This window comes from Chiroxiphia lanceolata, chromosome 4, assembly GCF_009829145.1.
Source record: "Chiroxiphia lanceolata isolate bChiLan1 chromosome 4, bChiLan1.pri, whole genome shotgun sequence".
Classification (NCBI taxonomy): Eukaryota; Metazoa; Chordata; class Aves; order Passeriformes; family Pipridae; genus Chiroxiphia; species Chiroxiphia lanceolata.
The window spans coordinates 12,687,898-12,709,624 of NC_045640.1; the positions used below are offsets into that span (position 1 = coordinate 12,687,898).

Below are 21,727 nucleotides of genomic sequence, written 5' to 3' on the forward strand. Positions count from 1 at the left end.
GGTTTGCACAATGGAGGCATGAAGGCTTTTATGCACAGTAATGGTTGCTAAGAGTTCAAAAACTGGCAGTATGAAGTTTTTTCTGCTTCACTTACATTTACATCTATTTCATAATACCCTGCCCTACTTTTGCTGGATTTTTAAAAAGATAAACTAAAAGACAATGAAAGTTCTGAAGCAGTTTGGTAGTAATGCGTGAGGTATAACCAAAACAACAGCAACAAAAAAGAACTAATAATTAAGCCACCAAATAACAGGTATTTGCTTTCCCTCCTTCCCACTGTCATCACAATCACCTTGCAAGACAAAGCCTTTGAGAACAGCATCACCACCCCTTCTTAAAAACACCATAATTTCCCTGAGCCCCGTATCTACAAAACTCCACTATTAAAAGTATTTGAAACAGGTTCATGATCTGGAGAAATTAAAAAAAAAAGAGAGAGAAATAAAAAAAGAGATGAAATCAAGACTGAAGAGTATGTTGTAGGGTCATACAAAATGCACAGCAATAAATGCAGAAGGAAGCACTGTGAGCTGTGCACATCTGATACACAGTTTCACTTTTCTCTGCCCTTTCTGTATTACAGAACAACTCTCTTGCATGCCTTTTATCAGCATTAACATGATTTAGAAGAGATGAATAATGCATGTACAATAATGTATTTTAAATACCTGAATACTAAAAAAAAAAAAGTGATTTTTTTTTTTTTTAATTCTTTACTGAAAATAGCACAAGATGAAATCCAGGAGAAGTGATGAGGGGCGGGTCTACAAACTACTGTGGAGCAGAGCAATTTGACACACACTTCATGAGAATTACATTAGTTTACTGATGTTCCAATATTAAATTAACCTTATAATCACGAGCAGTGAAGGTCTTCCTTTACCATACAGAACATTCCAGTGTTAATAATTCTGGTATCAACTGTAACAATGTGAAAACTTTGTTTCATGTAATTGCTCATACAGCAACCTTACTACCTTAATCTCAGTTCACCCATCAAATTTGACTCCCGTGTGGTTTATACCCCCCTTCCACCCACCCACTTAAAGACAACCGCCCCCCATCTGAGGCATACCAAGGTATAATACACAAAACATAACTGATACAAAAACTCACTTTCACTGGACAACATCTAAAATATGTAAATACCTGTTCCTGCAGGTCGTAGTCATAGCTATCATGCAGCAGAAGACTGAGGACATACCGAGTATAAATCATGGCATCAATGCCACACTTCTCTAGCTCTTGTCCCAGCCAGGTCTGCACTGGACCCAAAGCATGTAGCAGAGACATTTCAGAAACAGATACAGGGCCTGGATAAGAGCTTGAGGAGCTTTCAGATGGCAAACCATCCACAACAACTGTACAGATAGGGCGCATGAATCTAGGTGGTTGGCATCCTTATAACGTGAAGCATTTTCTGCAGTTGATTTTCCGACGATATCTGGAGGTGATTTTCACTCCAGTAAATAGGAGAGAGGCTTGACTTCTAGGACAATCATTTATATTTCCTGGCAGTTAGCCGTCTAGAGACGAACATCACTCTTCAGGCATGACCAGTGAATAAACTAAATCCTAATAGCAAACACATATGTAGATGTGTTTTTCTACCTTAATTTCACATTGAGGCCAGATGCAAGTCCCCAGCAGGACCTATAAAGAGGAAAAAATGATAAGTTGTGATAATATGTATCCATACATGAATAATATTAAACAGTGAAAAAAAACACCCGAAGTAGAAAGCAGTCATTCACATACTGCTTACTCCAAATATAAAATACATCTATTCAGAGTCATTTTGAAGAGTGACAGGAATTATTTCAAGTTTAAAAGTGACTTTTAGAAAATGTACTGTCTAATGCAGGAAGAGAGATTCTTTCATCAAAGACTTCACAACTAATCTGCTGACTGAAATATATGTTTGACCCAGCTTTATGGGAAAGCTGAGATTTTATCACTTTATCAGCTGAAAAACCCACTTTGATTAAAAAAAAAAAAATCTATGTAAGTTTGAATAAAGAGTGTCTGTATATTTTGCATCACTAGAAGACAATATAATCCTACTGTTTTGCAGTGATTCTCACTTCCAGAATAGAAAAAAGTGTCATGCTTATAAAACACTGAGTTTATGAAATTCATCTGGCCAGGAGTTTCATAAATCCTACCACTAAATACCTTCAGGTTCCGGTTTTTTGGTGGTTTGTTTTTTGTGGGTTTTTTTTTCAGTTTTGATTATTTGCCTTGATTCAGGGCACCAAAACATTTTATCATCCAAAATCTGTCCTTATAAAAATATAAATCCCTGGAATAACTTTAGAAATATGAGCAGAACATAATTTACCCATGCCAGAATTAACATTTAACACTCTTTACACAAAGCATACACCTGTCTTACCTGAGAGCTTACACTCTAAACCATATCCTAAAATAGACAAACTAAGACTTACACCACCCACAGTCCCAAATCAATCTCGATAAGTAAGGGGCAGAAGGTGCAAGCACCACACACGTCAGCACATTCTGCTCTCTAATGCAGAAGACAACGGTCCAAAAAAGGCATTTCTGGATTGGTCTGCACATCAACCACATGCCAATCTGGCATTTGTGTAGGCCTTCTCTCTCCTCTCCAGCTTCTCTCAGCAAGAGAAAACAAGGCTCAAATCCTAGCAGGAAATATCCCTCCCCCAAAAGGAAAGAAAAAAGATTGATGTATCTAAGCAAAATCTACTATTTTCTTTCAACCCCACTGCAAGATAACCAATACACTCAAAGCAGACATCACCTAATATAACCATATAAACTACATACTGTGGGAAACATTTCATGGGGACAGCATGTGTTTCGTGGCAAAAGAAAATTGAAAGTTGATACATGTCGACACAACAAAAGATGGCAGTTTTTAGGAGCTGACTTTGCACCACCACCCAGGTACAACTGTATATTCCAGATCTTTACTGAGTCAATTGCAACATCACCAAAAAGAAATCCATTAGGATCAGTTGCTACGAGTTCACAAATCCCTATGCTATGCTGAAGTGACCTTTCTTCTCTGGTGGCAGTGTGTACCTCGAGAAAGGGTATTCAATCTTTGTCAGCAATGTGCCTGCATTAGTCACAATCTTGTAAGCAAGTGCAAATAACAGTAAATAGAAACATCCTGCAAGGTCCAGGAGGTTACTGCTTCACCACAAAATTAAAGAACAGAAAGTATGAGAAAAGTCTAATATTGTAACCAAGATAGTCCAAATACAAAACCCACAAGTCCAAACTCTTAAGAAGTCCTTACTATCCTAACTGTTGAAGGACAGCATTCCACTGTAAGACCTACTTTGTCCTTTGTGCTCTCCACATCACAGCACGTCATGAACACTCTCCCTAAGTCAATGTCACAGTCAGAGTCAGCCCCCCAAGCCCCGCATCTCACACCTATGGGAAAACTGACACATTTCATTTGTCTTGTTTGAGACATCGAGCAGAACCACCTTAATGTTCAAGAAATCAACAACTTTCTGCCACAAAGTTCCACCGGAAAAATGAATTATGAAAGGACAGGGAAGAAAATCCAATTTAAAAAAAAAAAGTGAGAAAGTGATTGAATGAGAAATTAGTTTGTTCTAATTCAGCAGGTCTCCCTGGTCTACTGGGGACTGGTAGAAAAAGGGAAGAGCATCTTCAGTCACAGGCTGGCTGAGCTGGAGAAGACGGCTTTAAACTGAAGTTGCTGGGGAAGGGGAGCCTCAATCCATCCCACTGCTACCAGTTTGATGCCAGAGCCAGCAAGAGATGCTCAGAGCCTGGAGAGGGATCGTAGGTCAGCAGGAGAGCATCTGAAGAATGCACAAAGGAATTCCTGCCACTCCAGCCACTAAGTTGGCTTCATTGGGAGTCCAACCTAAATGCCTCTATTGCACAGGCAAAGAAAAAGAAGTTAGAGACGTGCACATGCACACAGGGCTGTCATCTTCCCAGCATCACTAAGATGTGGTGGGACAACTCCTATGACTGGAGTGTTGGAATGGAAGGATACAAGGTCTTTAGGAAGGACAGGTAGGGGAGACAAGGAGGGGATGTTACCCTCTATGTCAGTGATTCAGTGCAGTGCACAGTGCCAACTAAGGCTATGGGTCAGGATTAAAGGGAGGGCAGGGACAAGTGACATTACAGCGGGGTCTGCTACGTGCCACCCAACCAGGAAGATGGAGTGGATGAGGCCCTCTATAGACAGACAGAAACAGTCTCCTGTTCACAAGCCCTGGTCCTCATGGGGGACTTCAACCACCCCAAAATCTGTTAGGGGGACAACACAGTAGGGCATAAGCAATCCAGGACCAGGAGGTCCCTGGAATGTGATAATAAGTTCCTTTCCTGAGCTACACAGGAGCCAACAAGGAGAGGTGCTATGCTGGGTCTTGCTCTCCCCAGATAGTAGGGGCTCGTGGGGAACATGAAGCTCAAGGGCAGCCTGGGCTGCAGTGACCATGAAACAGTGAAGTTCAAGATCCTTAGGGCAGCAAGGAGGGAGCACAGCAAGCTCATTACCCTGGACTTAAGGAGAGCAGAGTTTGGCTTCTTCAGGGATCTGCTTGGTAGAATCCCTGGAGGAAAGAGAGGCCCAAGAAAACTCCTTAATACTCAAGGATCACCTCCTCCAAGTTCAGGAGCAACACATGCCTACCAAAGGAAGTCAGGGAAAAACACCGGGCACCTGTGTGGATGAACAAGAAGCTGTTGGACAAACACAAACAGAAAAAGGAAGCCTACAGAGGGTGGAAACAAGGAGAGGTAGCTTGGGAGGAATACAGAGAAATTGTCCAAGCAGCCAGGAATTGTCCAAGTGGTTAGGAAAGCTAAAGAAAGCCCTGACAGAATTAAATCTGACCACAGACATCAAGGGCGACAAGAAAAGTTTCTATAGGTACATCAGTGATAAAAGGGACCTTCTCTGGAAGGAAATGGGAAAGCTGGTTACCCAGGACGTGGAGAAGGCTGAAGTATTCAGTGATTTTTTTTGTCTTGCTCTTCACCAACAAGTGCTCCAGACACACTGCCCCAGGCAAAGGCGGGGACTGGGAGAATGAAGAACCATCTACTGCAGGAAAAGGTCAGGTCTGAGACTACTTAAGGAACCTAAAGGTGCAAGAGTCGATGTGATGACATACATCCACAGGTCCTGAAGGAACTTAAAGGGGCCTTGTAACAAAAATGGGGACAGACTTTTTATGAGGGTCTCTAGTGACAGGGTTTTAAACTGAAAACTGGTAGATTTAGATTGGACGCAAGGAAGACATTTTCAACAATGAAGGTGGTGAGACACTGAACGACTTGTCCAGAGAAGTTGCAGATAATCTATTTCAACTATTCAAGGTCAGGCTGGGCAGGGCTTTGTGCGACCTCATGTAGTGAAAGATGTCCCTGCCCACAGAAGTGAGAATTGATGATCTTTAAGGATTCCTTTCAACCCAAACCATTCTGATGCTACAATATTGCAAAGCTTCTGGATACTAAGTCACTTCAATCAAAACTTTGACACATTGTTTAGCTCTTTAACACCTAGTAAGGACTGAGTTTATGCTTCAGCTTTTCCGTGAATGAGATGCTAATGTGGCCTCTCTTTTCTATCTTAACACTTATTTATGTGAGCCATTTGAGAAACTCAGTTGTTGAGATCTAGGCTAACAAAATCTGATTGACTTCAGTTAAAGTGTGTCTTGCTTTTATTAGGAGGAGAGGGAAGAGACAGCAACAGAGAGACAGGTTATAAGAGGAATTAAGAAACTGGACAACAAAACTTTTAGAATGTTCAAATATTATAGTTCAGCTTTTTTAAATATCATATTCAATTACCTATTTTAACATTCATTTACAAAATATATACATGATATAAAAACTGAAAACCTAAACAAATTTCCTAAATAATATTTGAGTGTTCTCATGTTACATCTCTCAAGTACTTTGTTCTAGAGAAAGCCTTAAACATTTCCATTCTGTTTTACAATTAACAAAATTTTATACAAACTGAGTATTTTCCCATGCCAGTACTAGAGAGAGACTTTTAATATCAAATTAATATAAATCACTCAAGGACTAAACATTTCTACTGATAGATGTGAAGCTTGATTTTAGAGATAACATTTTCTGACAAATGAGTTATTATCCCTTTTAAATCTTTTTCACTGTCTCACTATAAATATCTTTCTCCATCCCAAACAATGGCCAGGGCTAATCTGAACAGGGGGAGCACTTCACAGCCTAAATAATTAGTGCAAGGCTAGTTATTTTAACTGCTAAATTAGAAAGAATTCTTAATTTCCAGCTATAAAATACGACAGAGGGACATGCCTTATAATGAGAATCACCAAATAAAAATGTACACATTTCTATCAAAAGTTTGTGAAAACTACTTTTTATTTACAAGCACAAAGTAAAAAGTACATTATTATATCAAAATAATTTCTACTTACTTCACTTCCTAGTATATTTTTTCCTTTTAAGTAACCTTCAGTTTTTGCAATACTAATCAATGACCTTACAAGGTCACAGTAGATAAACTGTCAACAGCTTAACCACTAGAGGCACAAGAGCCAATAATGAAGTGTCTTGTAAAGGAATGAGAATACAATATTGTGTAAACACTTGGATTTTTCAACTTAGATTTTCTTAGAATAGAAGTATTTCTCAAAATTCTATTCAGTGTGACAGTCACTAAACATTCTTTTGATCTACAACAGAAAGCAGAAGACAACAACAAAGCTTTAGTCTCCTGAGATCTAGGTACAGTAAAACAGCAATTTTAAATAACCTACAGCAAGCAACAGAAAGGAGGATCAATGGCACAGAAACTGAAGCTGGAACACTCCAGGTTTGTCCTCTACAACAGACTTGCTCTTGCATGGTAAATAACCTTTCATGAAGACTAAATAATCCTAGTCTTCCTCCTAAATAAAATGAAATAGGGGTATTGTCATAGCAAATGCATAGAATGGGTTTTAAAAAAAAAAATGTCTCGGTACCACAATAATTAGAGCAACACAAACAGCTTCTTGTGAGAGTTGTGTCTGTGGAACACAGCATGGCAGTGTAAAATCACAGAGATTACCAAGGAGCACAGTAGAAGAAAGGTGCAAGGAAATCACTCTTCAATGAAGCTTGATACAAGCACACCCAGAAAGTGCTGGGGTGTGGAACTATCCATATCAGACTATCAACAGAAAGACTGACTAAACGCTGATGCCGAGCAAGTTAATTCAATATCTTGAACAGCTTTTTGTCTCCATATTCCCTTTCATTTAAAAAAAAAAAAAAAAAAAAGAAGTTATTTTAAGGTGTTTAAAAGTAACTTTTTTTTTTCCCCTAATTATTTCTAATCTTACAAAACAGTAACCAAAGCCAAACCACAAAACCCACTGAATTAATCTAAGGTAACCTCATCTGTATTTTATCAGCACCAAGAGGCCTCTGAAAATTGTGTATCCACACAGCAAGGTCCTAAACAAACATGTTTTGTAAATGAAAAAAGAATTAATGTTTTAACAAGCTTTCAAATTTTCTTAAAGATTTATCTACTATCAACTTTTAAAGTAGTGGAAAATATTGGAATAAGAGCGTAAAAACTATACCCCTTAAAAATGTCCTTTCAGGTGCACTACAGGTCCACAGATGATGTCTTGGAGATCACCAAAGGTAACTTAAAAAGGAAGCAAATTGTCTGCAGGTTTAAATTCACTACACTGGGATCTACACTCTCAGTAGAAAAAAAAAATCTTACTGAATTACATATTGAAGGAAGTTGAAAACTAATATACTGCTAATTTGCATAATCTGCAAATAATTCTCTGTAGACTCAAACTTGCTCTTATACATTTTGATACATTACTACAGAGAAGTTGATCTCTTGGATAATGCCATAGATGGTACCTTTTTCCTTCCTTCCATTCTGAAAAGGGAATCTGTGTTTCCAGTGCTTCATTCTGCCTACTGCTACATGTTAACAATTAGACCAAACACATTCTCACACAATAGTTAAGTCGAAACTGCTGTTTTATACAAAGTTTCCTTTATTATTCTTTGAAATATACCAGTACGTTACATAGTTTACAATTAACAGCTCTCATTTCAAAAGTTTGTCCACTATGGTCTTTGACTATGTATGACTATTATTCACTGAAGAGAGAAAAAAAAAATTATATACTTTTTTTTTTAAAATGTGGATGTAGGTATCCATGTATTTAAATCAGGAAAGTTTTTTCAAAGTAGTATTGTTTCCCAGAATGGTTGTAATAAAAGCAAACAATCCTTCCTCTCCCTGACAACTAAAGGTAGGAATAAATATGCAAATCCTAATTAGTATAAATCAAAGTAAAATGTTATCAAGCTTGCCCAACAACGTACTAAAATCACATACACACCCCAGTGAATTTCAGTCTCCTTTAGAAGACTGATAATCAAAAGTATGACCACATCATATGATGGTAACATAAGTCCAAACTGTTCTTCTATATTATGGGAGACTCTGCAATTTTACCATAATTTCTTTTGTTTCTTTCCGTGAAAAAAAAAAAAAAAAATCAACAAATCCTTAACATACAAACCGAGTGGCCACACACTGGGGAAGGCACTGTCAAAGCCCAGAAACAAAGCCTATTTAAAGTCTAGCAAACAATAGAATCTGTGTCCTTAATAAATTTCACATGGCATTTAAAAGACGTGTGAATTCAGAAGTAAGAGAAGTTGTTATTTTTTAACCACATTCCTTGATAATCTAAGAAATTTGGCTGTATAATCTTCAGAGCAAGGACAACTTCTTTATGCACTGGCAAAGTCCGATGTTATTGCACAATAAACAGTGGAGCACGGGCTTGATTCGTGACCAAGGCACTGAAGCACTACTCTAAACCAAAAAAAATACTATAATGTTTATGGCTCTCTCTCCATCTCAGTTCAGACAAGTCCTACCACAAAGCTTCAGAAGCACTGCCCTGCTATGAGAAACACAGATTAAACAGCCGGCAGGAATCAAAGAACTGAAAGTGGTCTAAAGCATAAAAGCAGCTCTGGAAATTTACTTTTAGATATATATAGAGCCACCTTTTTCAAGAAGCATTACCAAGAAGTGCAAGAGTGATAGAGTCTTACTTGTAATGGATATATGTTTTGTAGTGGACTGACGTCTAACAAGGCTGGGCTTACAGTTCTAGCATAACTTAAGTCAGAGAACCCACAGGGCAGACAGAAACTAGTGCGTGGCTGCTACTGCAGCATTTTTTTTCCTTGCAAATCTGCAAGCTTATTTTCATAACACTTATCCAAATGAAAATCTGAAGCTGTTAATCCTGTATAAAAGCTTAATGGAATTACTCCAAGGATTCAAGAGCTACCATATAAGCCTCAGTTACTTAGGTTAGCAAAGGAAAAAAACAGAGACATAATCAAGATGACACTGGGGGAGTCACCAGCACAGTTCTGAAGGATTCTGCGCTGGGACCTGCATTACCTGATAAATTCTGGGAAGATGAGATGGGTGACACAGTTAGCAAGGTGGCAAAGGGTGACAAAGGAAAGCAAGAGATCAGGGATAGTGAGCACAAAGTAACTGAAAAAATGCAGAAGGACCTTTTGAAACTGGATTGGGCAATAAAAAGGCAAACAAAATTCAGCATAGGTAAACCTGAAATGAGACACAGGGGGAATAACCACCTGATGCTATTAATGCATAAATCAATGTGTTGTGAGCTGACTATTAATCCCAGGATCTATTTCCTAAGTAGTATGTTAGATATTTCATGGTACTATAAGCTCAAACTCAGCAGTAGTCAAAAGAACAAATCACAGAACAAAACTGAAGTCATTTTTGTGTCAGTGAATTAATGTTTTGCATGCATACTGTACAGAACATGCAAACCTGGTCCTGTAATATCAAAGATAACATGTCTCTCCACGGACAGAAACTGACTGTTCAATGTCTGGTCTTTATTAATAAAAAGTACCAATGAGTTAATAAGAGCTACGTACAAAACTTTGCACAACAACTACTAGAATAACTTGCCAAGAGATACTGAAGACTCAAATAAAAAAAAATTAGATGGGCTTCAGTGGAAATTGAATAAGAGAGATCCCTTGAGAGTTTCCAACTAGACAAACCACATCAGGGTCAGGAAATCCCCTGGAATGAAAATAGCGTGAGGCTGAGGGAGTATTTAGGAGAGGTATCACACACACGCACTCTCCCTGTTCTTTTTTGTCCCCAACTGCTCCCTTACAGATGCTGTTGCAGACAAGTGCTGGATTTGTCAAAGCCTTTGTCTGAACCAGTACAGCTGTTCTTATAAAACATTCATGTTCACCATCATACAAGAACAACACTTCAAAAACCAGTAGCTGGAGGAGTTCAATTAGCTGATCCACTCACAGGGCTGCACATCATTAACATCCATGAACTTTGTTACAAGATGTCAAAACATCAATCCTGTCAGAGAGCAAAACCCGAGCCCTGGGAAACGATTGTTAATGGACTGCAGGATTAGCAGGTGAGACACCTGCACTGAGGGTTCAGTTGTATATCAAAGACCTCAAATTCTCAGTAAACTGTTTATTCTTCACTTTTGCAAAACAAATAAATTATATAAGTTGGATAATGCAAAACTTGTAAGAAAAAATATCAAGACAGAAAGGGGGAAAAAGCATGACTAGCAGCAAAACCTACACACACCGTGAAGAACAGTCACAGCATACTATGTCCACTACATCCCAAAATTTCATCACTTCATAGAATTATAAGGTTTGAAAGGGGCTTCATAAACAGACTCTTTTGGAAGGGTTCTTACTACATATAGCAAACTTGTGAAAAAGCATCTCTGCATAGTGGGGACTTACGAGGTGGTCCTTCAGTACACATGATATAACTTAAAAAAAAATAATTAATAAGCCTAATAGTTGGCAAGTTTCACAGCTCCTTCAAGAAACTGTTTCAGGAGGTCAAGACTCAATATTAAAGATGCATTAAAAAAACCCTTTGTTATGCAGCATGTAGCCACCAGTTCTATATCAATAAACATAATGGAGCTCAGAGCATAACAACACAAAATAACACATGACAAATAAACCACAGCAGTAGCACAGTTTGTTGTGCAATTGTACCAGATTAGGTACCGCACATCTGTAACCTGCAACCCCTCAACCCAAGGAATTTTATCTCAAAGAATTTTGCTAATTAATTTAAGAAGGACTTAAAATTGTTAAAAACACCTTTATTGATCAGATTTAAGAAATGGAAAAATATCTGTCAATTGCCTGAACCTAGAGGAGTGAAATACTGCTTCACTATTTTCAAATGCCCAACTGCCATTAACAATGGCAACAATGACATTATTTTAGTAAAAATTTATCCAAAAGTTTATCCAGCTACCAGTACAGTCCTAATAATTCTATTCTGTTCTTAAAAACCAACAAACATAAACTGACACAACAAACTTTTTTTCCAGTTTAGTTTGTTACCGTCCATACGGTGTTTGAACTAAATTTTACTTTATTTAAATGTGACTACATTTTATTTAAATGATTACATTTTTTTTAAATTCTATCTGAAAAAATAAAAATGCACATGTATGTACGGTATTTTTTTATAAGTTTAAAAATACAAATCAGTATCTAATGAAAAAGAATTTAAGTAAATATTCCTCACATTAAAAATTAACTTAAAACGAATGCTGCACATGACTGACAAAATTTGAAGGAATTACTACTATTGCCACCACAAATACCAGTTGGCAAAAACCAGAAGTGATGGTTTTTATACCAGCAATAACTAACTTACAAGAGAACAGCAGCAGCATCTTGACAGAGAAACCTGTGTGGCTGACTCAAAGGCGAGTTGGTGTAACACGAACGGCACCGCCGCTGCCACCACGAGAGGACAAGACGTTCTACTGTTTCTCTCATCCTCCCTTCCGTGTTCTCACCCTTTTGTCCTTGTACTTAACACACCCACTGTGTGGTTGCAGGGACGAACTGCATCAGTTTGTTCCAAATGGAAAAAAATTCATTTTTGGTGGACCAGTCTTCAAAAAGCACAAACAGAATTCCACTGTAACAGTAGCCTGGAGACGACAAAGAAATTACTGGTTGCTTCAGTTTTGCTGAGAGAGGCAGGCGTTGTACTGGAACTGGCCTAGAATGGGATGGATCACCCAAGTGTGGAGAGCCCAAGGGAAAGAGTGTTACTGAAGAAGGTGACACGCGTGTACCTCAAAAACTCACCTCATACTCTACAGTTGCCCCCAATCATCAGTGTAATTTCAGTACCGCTGACATCAGGTTTCAGACTGTCCTGTTAAATTTCTTTTTACCATTGAAGACAGTGGTACGATTTAAGTTGGTCAATTTAAAACCACAGATTTTATCAGCATACCAGAGCAAGGGCAGTGACAAGCATCTTGCTCTCCCCTGCTTCCCTCAAGCCTATTACACACAGAGATCACCTGGATGGACTGACTGCTACTGGGCCTGAGAGATCCTGGGAGAAATATTTGTCTAGATCATACTTCAAGGAGGAGATAGTTACAGTCTTTTCTGTTCAGTCCCATGAGAATCTTCACAGGGACACTATTTATCAAAAGCTATATCTCTCCTTCCTGCCCTCCTGATGTCTTTTATTTACTCAACTTTTAGAGCAGTTCAAACTACCTGTCACCAACAGCTATCTGTCTGCGTTTGAACTCCCTTCCCAAGTGGGATGCCAATGGCTTGGAGGCCCAAGCAGCAAGGTTCTTGTGCGTGCATTAAAACAGACCTGCCTCCAGTTTTGAACACCTCAGTGTACAGACACAGCACCACTGTGCCACAGCAGTGTTGGGGACTCTTCCAAGGCTCAGGCAGATGGAATCATCCCCCAGGCCACCAGTGGGACCACCCTGTTAAAATATTCAGTGCTCTTCACATCAGCTGGAACGCTTCTGCAGCACCAAGTAGCCCAGTGCCCACTCTTGCAGTGTAGCCACACAGGATTTATTTCAGTCAATATACAATTTACTTTTAGGCATATATTGCATCTTCCAGTCAGGAAAGGAAAAGCAGAATGAATTGTGAATGCCAGAGATCCAACCACCAGTGCTCATTTAAAGGCTATGGTATTTGTCCTGCTATTTATACTTCCAAAGTTAATAACCCAGCTGTATATAAACATCTAACTAGATAATGACCACACTATACATTTTGCTTTGGTTTATTAGTTTCTTTAATTTCTCTGAAGATCTTTTCTGAATACTTACTATTGAAGTTTTCTATACTTTCTCTGTAATTCAGGGAGTTAATTACTATCTTTTTGAAAAGCTTAAAATAGCCTCATGAAGGGTTTAAAAACAAATGCATCTTTGCCTAACCATACAGTCTCTTCAACAGTTCTTTCAATAAAAAACAGGTTACCATAACTCAGTTGGAAGTCATATATAGACAATGTTTTCATTAATAATAGTGCAAAAACATACAAGATGTGTCAGCCACAAGAGGCTCAGTAAATGCAAAGAGTTCTGACAAGCTGAATTTGCAAGTTCTATAACTTAACCAGCAGAGAAGATACTGACTTTACAGGACAGAAAATACTGTAGGCCTACAAAGGAAATGGCTTCAAGTGCTTTTCTCCCGCACTTCTATCACCTCTAATTTTTATTCCCCAAATATTACTAAATGGAATTCTATATATTTATGAAATTGAGATCTGAAGTAAGATACTCTGCTATTTTGAACAGAATAGCAAGTCACGTGAAATAATCTCTATTTTAGCATTTGAATGCATTTGCATAGGCATTGTTCGTTCAGTTTGTGTTGTAAAGCAACCAGGATGTCTTTTCCCATAAAAACAGTGGTGATATTTGTTGTCATCTTATATCTCTACTTCTATGATGAAGTATGTTGCCTAAAAATGCTACTTTCTAAAGAAAAACCTGAATAGATAAGACAGTTTAATACTGCTCTTAAAATAATACATTTGCTGTTTGCTACTTCAAATGAGAGCTGGAAAGCTGTCATTTGCCTAAAATGCAAAATATTAAGCTATCACAACCAGAAAACTTCTTACAAAAACAGCAGGTCAGCATTACATTACTTCTCTTCAAGGAAGTTACTGTTTTGTTAACCAAGGCATTTCTTTCACAATTCAAGAACAAAGTTACTAAAAACTGGAACTCTGAGGTTTCTCTGAAGCTGGTAAGATATTCTGTTCAGAGAGGCTGGTGAAAAAATGAACTACAAGTGACAATTAAACTCATATTTGAACATATGGAGACATTTTAAAACTTTTGCCACCTCACACAGTTCGACATGCCTTCCATCAAAATAGCTATAAAAACATTAATAGAACAAAATTACTAAAGGTAACTCAGTTTCGCTGTCAAGTGCAAGAGTTGAATATGCAGCAGAGTGAACTTCTACCCCAGAATACAGAACCAGGAGAACAGGAATTCACTCAACAGTAATCTTTAGCTAATTGGTAATGGCCATGAGCTCAAAATCTGCAGACATCAGAATTAAAATATCATGAAACAGTTAAAGTTTTTCCAGAAGTTTTAAAAGTAAAGCTATCAACCAGACAAATCACTGGAAGCCGGCTCCATTTCTTTCAGGATACCCCAGTGTCCTAAATACAGTGTAATGTTTTAAAGTTGTACTTCCATTCAGCCACAGTCTTCAAATTTGTTTCAAGTTTATAATAACAAATTACAGGGTCTCAAGGACCTAGTGAGGATTAATTACTCATCCAATAGCAGCAACACGCATTACTGATTTCTTTCTTAGTGATGCTTCAAGCAGACTTTTTTCTTTAGACTAATAAAACACTTTCTTTTCTTAAAAAGTACATATGCCACATGCTAAATGACCAAAATAATTTCTTGAATCAATCTGTGTATGTTTTCCCACTTTACTGTTGAAGATTACTATCTCAATCCAAGTCCTGACTAGGTAACACTACCTGGAATAACCCTGCACAGTTTATGCATCTTGCAACTCCACTCTGCTGCTCTGATGTTAAGACTATACCATCTTATGACAGGTTGCTTTATTTTTTCTGGCCTTCAGGTACCCCTAGTCTCTTATTCCCTTATCTCTCTCTCTGTACCTTTTTCCACAGTCTATATACGCAAAATCTCATCTGCAATGTAACTGCGTCTCCCTTCAGAATTCTTCTACAACCAAGCTAGTCCATCTATTCAAACCAAAAAAACAACATGTAATATCACAACAGTAAAAGACGTATTTAAATACTTCACAGTTTAAATTTCCACACCACTGCCTTAGAAATAAATGTCTTGGAAACACAGATAACACAGTGGACATATGGAAGCTAAGTTATGAACAGAATATAGGTGATGCAGAAACAATGCATAGTTTTATGCAGGTAGATCCAAACACCTTGCACATGAAATTATAAAGGAAGTAGATGAATAAAATTTCAAAGTATTCAGTAGCTTCCAGTAAAGCTACAGAAATAACTTCTAGTAGGAAATCTGTGAAAGAATAACCTTTGTACCGAATGTTCAAGCTACTCAACCCTTACCCCCACACCCCCTAACCATCACTGTGGGCCAATAAAATACACATTCAATCTCTCAACATCCATTAAATATGTACTCAACCAACTTTCAGGTAAGTAGAACAAGATGCTTTTCAGGAAAAATATTATAACTAGCTCATCTAGATCTTTTTCTACTAAAACACTCTGGCAGTCCCACAGTTAAATGGTCCTTCTGCCTTGAAAAGTCTGGTAAACTATCTCCAAATTAAGAAAAAAACCCACACTTTTCCTTCCGATCATACAATTTCCTTTTTGCTTGTGTACTGAAATGCAACTGAACATTCATATATTCATTTGAACATTTGTATTTTGTATCATGAAATTGACCTTACTAGGAAAAAATTCCTAGAGTGGGGCTGAGGGGATGGACACAACACAACATCTCCTTTCTACAATTACATTTACAAATTATCTAACCAGCCTGTCACTGGTTGGACTAAAAGGAAGGATTCCAATCTCTGTTCCACAAGACAGAAGAAACTATCCCAATAAACAGAACATATTAAATAGCTTCTAGAAGATCATTTGTATTCCAAGCTCCACTGGCAGTGCAGATAACTGGAATAGTTCCTGCTACCTCTTAGCCTACAGGAATTCTAAGTCATGCTGCCTTCACCACATTGTGCTTTAGCAGGCATTTTTGCCTATCTTAGCATAGTACTAAGTTGTTCCTTTTAGTTATTAGCTACTGCTTAAAGAAGCAGCAAACTGAGATATGATTTTGCTAGGATTGTAGCTAAGTAGACAAAACGCCTATTCTGACTCTCCAACGCTATGCCTAAAACCCAGTAAAATCCCACAAGAAAATTCACCCATGCTAAGTATAAAGCCAACCTCTTGGTTGCTTCATTCCCCTATTCACCTAGAAAAAAGATGTTCAAGAAGGACAAACAATGAAGTTTTGAACAGTATCTAGATCTTTCACGGTCCCTATTCCTGCTAGAATGCACAGCAAATGAGCAAATGAAAATGCTGACATCATTTTACCCCTATGGAATTTCTCTTACTTGGAAGAATAACAAATCACAACAACAACAAAAGCGGTGGGGAATACAGACTATGAAATCAGTATATTAAGATAACATAAGAAGTTCAAGGCCTCCGTTTTTCCCTCCTGGGTCACATATAGATCTGTTTGATCCTTATTTTCCTTCTGATTCCTTCTTACTCCACCAGCAGAAAAGCTGGATGGTAACATACTAAACTCAAATTTGCAGAATCTCTGGTCTCAAATGCACGGTGCACCAAATGAATCGATAAAGTTCTGTGACTGCACATGTGGGAATATCTGTCAAGCACAACATGGTGGGGATATAAACTGCTGATGCCTTCAATGGACTGTACAAATCAGGATTTCCCCTATAATTCTCAAGTCTTTGAAAATCAGTAACATTAAAAATATACAGTGTGCTACTCATTTTATTCAAGTTTACCTACATCCCCTCTTACATCTCAAAGATCAAAAGAGAAGATTTTGATACCTATACAATATGCTTTATCAATTGGAAGGGAAGGTTTGTACACTACCATTTTAGCATATCCATACTGACAAGAAACGGCAGATGGAGGATCAGTACAAAATAAAATCTGTACAGTTTCATGTCAAGTAACAATCAAGTTCCATGTCATTTACTATTATAAGGCATATTTTTGTCTTAAATAATAAAGAAAAATGTCAATTACAGACTCCCATGGATTGTGAGGAGCCCGCAATACTTGGGGTTTAAGCACTGCAGTGAAGTAGTTTGTTTTACACAATTATCTACTGAATCATCACGAGCTCAATTTTGACAGCTAAGAAACCAAAGTCGATCTGCAATTCCCACTTCATCCCAGGAACACAGAACTGATGTATGGTGTGCAACAGAAGGGCAAAAATCTAAACATTTAAAAGGGTTTGAATGAGGAAAATCAACTACCCATACCAGTGTCCTCTGATCCCAAGCTTATAAACCGCAACCCAAATTACTTATACACAGAAAACATCAGAACACAGGAATGCCTTTTATTTAAAGGAAGGACAAGCAAATCACACTATTTTTACCCTTCAGATCAGTATCAGGTACTGCAATGAGTAATTAAAACAAAGACAAGACCGGGGAAAAAAAAAGCACCGCACTTTGGCTTTTCCCAAAGTTTCATAACACGACTCCATACGTGTATACTTTTAATCGTAGGCGACACGAGGAGAAGATGGAAACGAGTTAGCCGGAGCGAAGTGTCAGTTCGTGTCACTTCTGCATTCAGCTGTAACCTTCGCCAAACCTTGTCCCCCACCCCGCCCATCGCCCGCGAGAGGCCGCGGCCGCGGGCCCGCCCCGGCGGCGCCGGCTGCCCGCGCCCATAGGATGCGGCTCCCGTCAGTCCGCCATCAGCCCAGCTCCGCCTCCTCAGCAGCAGCCCGAGCCTCCCTATCCGCCTTTTGCCTTCAATAGGCCCTAAAGGACAATGCTGCTGGAAAGGGGAAAAAAAAAAAAAAAAAGATAGGAGGGGAGCGAGTCCCGCCAGATCGGCCCCCGGGGCAGCGCTGCAGCACCGCGGCTCGGCCGGGGCGGTTTTCATCTGCCCGGCCCGGCCCCGGCTCCCCCTCGCCGGTGCGCGGCCGCTGCTGCGCTCTGTGCGATCGCACAGGATGAAAGGTCACGGCGTGAGCGCCGGCCGGGCCCGGCACGGCCCCGTCACCTCAGCCCCGGGGTCAGGCGGGGCAGGGGAGGCGCTGCCCGGCTCGGGCTCTCGCTACCCCGACCCGAACCGCCACATCCTCCGCTCTCCCGTCCGCTGGCGCCGAGTGACACCGGCGCGGGCCGGCACCCGCGGCGGGCGGGTGCTGCAGCTGCCGCCTTCGCCTCCCCCCTCCTCCTCCTCCTCCTCCTCTGCTCCCGGGGCGTGACCCGGCCCGAGAGCACCGGGCCCCGGCTCTCCCGCTCCAGGTCGGCACCTCCCCCCCGGCCAAGTCGCTCAGCTGGCGCCGGGTCCCGCCGTGATGGAAGAGCGCGGGGCCGGGGACAGCCGGGGAGGGCTCCGTTCCCCTCCCGGGCAGCGCTCGGACCGGGGCACCCCGGCCGGGCCCCCGGCCCCGCCCCCGAGCCCTGCCCGCCGCCGGCCGGCAGCCGCCCCCCGCCCGGCCCCCGGCGCTCCTGTCACCCCCTCCCCGGCCCCTTCCTCCCGCTCCCCCGGCACGTTCCCGCCGCGCTGCGCCAGCCGCAGCTCAGGAGCAGGACGCGCCGTCCCGGGAAACCATCCTCCCGGAGGGGCCAGGCCCGGCCCGGCAACTCCTCCTCTTCCCGGGCAGTTAGCGGAGAGGACAGGGATGCGCGGGCCTGCCCGGCCGGGCCCCAGTGCTCCCGGGGGTCCAGCCCGCCCGTCCCAGCGCAACGGCGGGAAGGAGGCGGGGGAGGGGAAGGGCGCCCGCCGCCGCCTCCCGGCTCCGTCCTCCCGTTCCACGGGGAGGGCGGCTGCCGCTCCCCCTCCCTCCCTCCCTCCCTCCAGCCCTGCCCCTCCCTCTGCTCCCCGGGCCCGCGGCGGGCATTTACCTGCCGTGGCGGCGCAGAGCGGGGCCCTGGGGCCTCTGGCAGCCGGAGGAGGCGGCGGACTCCGTCCCGCTGCTGCCGTCCCCGAGTGAGGCGGGCGGGACGGAGCCGGGACCTGCCCCGGGAGGCGTTACGTAAACTGGCGGCAGCGGCGGCTCCAGCGCCACGGGGAGGGAGGGGGAGAGGGCGGGAGGGGGCCGGGCCGCCCGCGCCGTCACCCGGCAACGGGACTCAGCGCCCCGGCGGACCGCGCCGCCGGCTCCTCCCCGTATCCCTCCGCCCAGAGGGCGGCCCGGATCGCTGATCCGGGATCCCGGATCCGTGGGGCCGCGTCGGGCGGGCCAGATGAGGGGGAGCCGTGATATGGGACAGACGTGCTGCTGTGTCCGGTCCCATCCCATCCCACCCCTTGCCGTTCCCACCCCCGTCCGTAGGGCCCGAGCGCCGGCGAGCCGCCTCCGTGGCGGGGCCGCGGCGCAGGAAGGGCGGGGGGAGGGAGGAGGGGAAGTGTCCCTTTGCCCTGGTTGTCCAGCCTCCCGCCCGCCGGGACAGCGCCGCGCACTCCGCCGGGCGCCTGAGGGGAGAGGGGAAGGGGCGGGCGAGGCCCTGGGAAGGCACCGCCCGGGCGGGCGGCGGGAGCGGCGCCGGCCCTGGGGCGGCCGTGAGGCGGGAGAGCCGCCCGCGCCCCCTCGGGAGCGCTGGGGACGGGAACACCTAGGGCCCGGGCGGGAATGCGAGAGAGGAAGCGGGGGATAATGATGGAGCTTAGCGCTGGTGTTTGTCATGTGAGGTCTTTTTGAAATCCTCCGAGCGACTTCGAGGAGGGCAAGGTTAACAAATAAAAAAGTTTATTTTGCTGCGGAATGAAAGCCCGTCTGGGAGGGGAAGCCGTCTGTTAGGAGATTGGTGCCATTGAAAGTCGTATTTAGTAGGTGAGCTCCTCGGGAGCCGCGGAGCGATCTTATTCCAATTGATTAAATGCCAGTTTAATCAGAACTGTTTACACAACCGTGGAGTAATGAAAGGGCAACATTTTTAGCATGGTAAATGGGTGAAAATGGGCCACTGCGAGACTGAAAATATGACAAGACACACCAAAGTACTAATTAACCTTCTTAATTGGGAAAATAATGATGCCCTTTTCAGGTGTACACTACCACCCCACATTTCTCAAATACATGAACACATACGGGCCTAAGGAAAGTCAATATTATGTAAGATGTCAAAGTAAGTCTTCTGTCTGCGTAATCCTGAGGTTTCCTTCCTTTTGTTCACTGCTCAATATGTGACTCCTGGAGTTCCAAAATGCAGTGTGTCATCCACGTTGGCTCACACTGTTTCTTTTGTGCACGACATCTTCAGTCACTGGAACCAAGCTTGTCTTTGACAAGATGATCCCCCCGCCCCGGATGTAGTCCTGTATAGGCTTTTCAACAAGTGAAGTCTATATATAAAAATACGTCTCATAAGAAATGTGAACACAAGCCAAGGTAGTAACCACTGCCTTGTAGCCTATATACTCATTTCCTGATAGAGGAGCAGCACTAATCTTAGTTTTGTTCTAGCTAGGGTTTGCCTATTTTGAACATTCTTAGCGCTTAATTTAGTCATAAATCTGATTTAGGCTAGACAAAAGTTTAGTGTGCAGGATTGTGTAGCTACGTGAGCTACCAACATTCTCTTAAAGCCGCTGAGGCTGTAATTCATGTGTGTGAATGGGCAGTTAATCACTTACTTTCTCCAAACCTTGCAGGAGTATTTTGGGAGAGATCTAAAAGGAAACTAGTGCCTTAAACCCTGCAATAGAAGGACAGAGTTGTTCTCAGAACCATTTAAGTACTGTTCAAGTTATTTTCCTGTTATGAAAAGCTCAAACTGAAAAGCTTTGGGGGAAAAATCCTGCTGACTGTTTTCTGCTGAGTCATTCCCCTGGTTTATCAGAAGCATTTCATCACCACTGTAACACTACTCGCGCCAATCGCAATCAAATCTCCTTTTGTTCACGAGCTTAGACTCTGAATTCCCTTTTCAAGGTAGAAATAAAATACAGTGAAGTGTGGAGCACCTGGGATATGTCTGTAGTAACAATTGGCACCAATTTAAATCTATCTCCATTCAATCTTCTGCACATATTCTCAATGTGTGAGTAATGTATATCAATACGAATCCACTTACCTTATTTCACCCTTTCTATACTTTTTTTTTTAATGAAAGCTCTATAGAATGGACAGATGCTCAGAACATTGGTGTTCTCCTAATGGAGCAAGTCAGAGCATGTAGGCCAGTGACAGATTGTTCTGAATGTTCACGTAGTTTCTGTGTGACATTTCAAATTGACAGTTCTGGTTTTGTGGTCAGATCTCAGGAATCCTGACAGTGGCATTTTTTGTTTGCTTGTTGGTTTTTGCTGGCTTTTATTTTCGTAACAACCCACCCAATTCTGATCTCCGTTTGGCAAGCATTTCAGAAACAGCTGGTACATGACCATATGCTGCTCTGGCACTGCTGTGAGCTTATTTCCCACTTGTCCTCCTGGTCAATCAGAGCTGCTCCATGTGCTGAAGGACAGCTGGTCCCTTGGCATGCAAAGCAGCTAATGAACTTTTCCTCTAAAAAGCCATAGGGATAGAG

At 42.0% G+C, this 21,727-nt stretch overlaps 1 protein-coding gene across 1 annotated transcript in view; it reads right to left on the reverse strand.

Moving 5' to 3' along the window:
- Positions 1 to 19,262, reverse strand: part of KIAA0232 (KIAA0232 ortholog) — a 66,420-nt gene extending 47,158 nt beyond the window's left edge. The window contains exons 1-2 of the mRNA XM_032686978.1: positions 19,100 to 19,262; positions 1,154 to 1,657 (exon numbers count right to left, since the gene is read on the reverse strand). Of these exons, the coding sequence (XP_032542869.1) occupies positions 1,154 to 1,384 (231 nt within the window). The 5' untranslated portion in view covers positions 1,385 to 1,657; positions 19,100 to 19,262. The remainder of the gene's footprint in view (positions 1 to 1,153; positions 1,658 to 19,099) is intronic.
- Positions 19,263 to 21,727: the final 2,465 nt, after the last annotated feature.